Genomic DNA, 3081 nt, shown 5'->3' on the forward strand with positions numbered 1-3081 from the left:
GAGTGACTGTAAAATTATTTGTAAAATAGGCAGAGTAATTTGTTTTTGGTGAAAGTTCTTGGTGAATCCCTATGAGAAAGAGGAAGAAATATGTATGAGGCATTTTATTAATGAATATAAAAGATTTATGGGTGTGAAAAATATATGTTCTTAGCAGATTTTACACAGCAGTGTAAAATTATTTGTAAAAGAGGCAGAGTAATTTGTTTTTGGTGAAAGTTCTTTGTGAATGCCTCTAAGAAAGAGGAAGAAATATGTATGAGGCATTTTATTAATGAATATAAAAGATTTATGGGTGTGAAAAATATCTGTTCTCAGAAAACAAGTTAGCTTCCCTGGGCAAAAGATCCTGAAAGAAAAATATGACTCTGTATTCAGTTAATTTGTGTTTGAAATTACCAGAAAATATTAATTTCACTGTGGTGTCATCACATTTGATTCTCTTATTTATTAGGTGTCATAAACAATTTAGTTTTAATTCAGTATTAAGAATTTTATTACAATCATTTATTATTAATATTTTGAATATATTTAGCTATTGTGAATATTGATGAAAACTATCACTAATCCACTTTTCAATTTGATTCTTTATTAAATAGAGCAATAACCTGCTAATTACATTAAACTGGAAACTAAGTATTAGCCTGCATGAATTTAACAACCGTTAACTCACACTAACATGGAGATTTCAATTGATGAGATCTCAAACTGAAATCTCTTTGAGGTTGTCAAAATTTAACAACCGTTAACTCACACTCACATGGAGATTTCAGAAGCAGTGGCATTACTGATATTGTACATATCGTCCTGCGCCCAAACTGTGACTTGTCCTGCTACACCGTTATACTCATGAATTTCCAACCCTCCAGTTCCTCCTGAAAATATTGCAGTAATTGGCTTCACACTCGCTTCTTGATTGGAAATTCTTGAGCAACCCAATTGATTACCAATCCCATCTCCTGCTCCCTCTGTATAAGGCAACTGGTAGCTCTTAAGCCCATCCAGGTGATCTTCCAGTATTCTAATTCCTAAGAGCTCGTGTTCATTAGTGGTATATGAAACTCCTGGATAGACATCTGCAAAATCAGCTGCCATACATTCGTATGAATGACCAGCGCTCCATGAACTTGATATGGAAGATACTGTTAGCGAGGAATAGTCGTCCATGATCAGGTTTTGATTTATCTGCCCATCATTCTCAATATTTTCTTTCAACAACTGTCTTTCACCAAGAGCAGGTATGGCGATTCTGATTGAGTCCACAGAGCAATTATTGGTAGAGGGAGGCGCTTCATGATTTGCTACTGTAGTCCTGCATGACTCTATTATCAATTCATTGTCTGTCGCTGATCTTCCAGCCTTATAATTATGCCAGGCTTGGTGTTGCAGACTCGAAGACATAAAAGCTGCATTAGTAGAAAATCTCCCATGTGTATGGGTAGAATTACCATTATTCCACAGTTGAGAATAAGAATTCAGCAGATTGTTGGTAGGTTTTGGATCAATTAAAAGCTCATCATCTTGATCCTGTGATTGTTCTTGTTTTAATTCCAAATACCCCGGAACACACAACCGGTAATCTCCATTCGTCACTACATTGAAGGCACTATTAGATGGCTGGTATCCCTCGGTCATGAGTTCCAAGTACGGCTGCGGAGAGCGAGGCGAGGTTACACCAAAATGAACGTCAGCAGGCATGGAATTGGCATTGCCAATACGATCGGATCGGAAAGGGTGATTAAATTTGCTGTTGATGTTCCCGTTGGTGATGGCGGTGGAGGAAGAGCTATAGGGTTTGAGCCAGAGCTTCTTCCTGATGCAGGAATTCCAGTAATTCTTGATCTCATTGTCCGTGCGTCCCGGCAACTGTGCCGCAATTTGAGACCACCTAATCATCATTAATGTGGACGATTAACCGAGAAGGCCGACAGGGAACAAAAGTGATACATAACCCAAGGAAAAAAGAGAGATTTATATTGACAGAAAGCGTAGGGATGAACGAAAATAGAAACCTGTTACCGAGAATGGATTGTAATTCTATGATGAGCTGCTCTTCTTGGCGTGAAATTGGATGACGTTTAAGGCCAGGGCGTAAGTAGTTAATCCATCTCAGCCTACAACTTTTTCCGGTTCTTTGCAGACCTGTATAAATGTAAGTGCTTTACAGAAACTTCCACAATAGGTTACAGATTTATACTTGTATAGTTTAGAAGATGTACATATTCTACTTTTCTGTGATTTTTCAAAAGGATCATCATTTTTCTAAATTGGAATCCGTGATTTCTGAAGAGGATCTCCGTTATCATTGCATTAGGGTTGAGTTACAGTATTCGACATCCATTATATCAAATTGAATTGGGTTTTTAAAAAGGGTATATCGAATTGAATTGAGGAAAAAGGGAAGAAGACACTGAATGAAATTAGAGAAGAACCGGATTCTTACCAGCCTGCTTGGCCACATAGTTCCAGCAGCCGACGAGGCCTTCTCTCAGGATATAGTTGGTGAGTTGGTTATCTTCAACAGGTGACCAGAGACCTTTTCTTAGCTTTGGTTTGGAAGGAGCAGGGTGAGTGCCTTCGACTCCCCATACGCGTTGTGCCTGCCCTGTTTTGCACCTCATTTTCTCCAATCTAATTGCTCTGATAACTATAAGTGAGTATGTTTGCTCAGCTTTCAATCTATCTAAATGGAAACGCAAAGGCCAGATAAGGGAACTCGTTTCGTCTAGCCATCACTTTCCGATGTTCAATTATTAGGACATGGGTAATTCATCCGTTCTCTAATGATGGAATCTGGACTGACGCCATGGTTGTATTTGGCGGCAGACATTTCAATCCTCCCCGAGTACAGCTGATGGAGACCTCAAACGCATATTCTTCGCTTAAAATAAGTGTTTGTTCGTCTAGCACTCATTCATTTGATTTTGCATCTAGATTGCTTAGTTCCTTACCATTAAGTTCACCCGTTCCAATTTGATAAAAATGTAACCTTTTTTTTTAATGTAAATACTCAAGCGATTTGAACCTTTAATATAACAAATTGCGCAATATTTCATCACACAGCTGTGTCAATATAGTTGC

At 38.2% G+C, this 3081-nt stretch overlaps 1 protein-coding gene across 1 annotated transcript; it reads right to left on the reverse strand.

Annotated features, from left to right (window-relative positions):
• Positions 1-594: 594 nt before the first annotated feature.
• LOC149247897 (uncharacterized) lies at positions 595-2665 on the reverse strand. The gene is made up of 3 exons (XM_089455963.1): positions 2444-2665; positions 2013-2142; positions 595-1888 (listed from the first exon to the last, which is right to left on the reverse strand). The coding sequence occupies exons 1-3, from the start codon at positions 2619-2621 to the stop codon at positions 757-759; spliced, it is 1440 nt and encodes a 479-aa protein (XP_089312089.1). The 5' UTR covers positions 2622-2665; the 3' UTR covers positions 595-756.
• Positions 2666-3081: the final 416 nt, after the last annotated feature.

The sequence above is a fragment of the Pinus tabuliformis genome, chromosome 7 (genome assembly GCF_031772625.1).
Source record: "Pinus tabuliformis cultivar Carrire ecotype Pingquan chromosome 7, CPIR1, whole genome shotgun sequence".
Taxonomy (NCBI): domain Eukaryota; kingdom Viridiplantae; phylum Streptophyta; class Pinopsida; order Pinales; family Pinaceae; genus Pinus; species Pinus tabuliformis.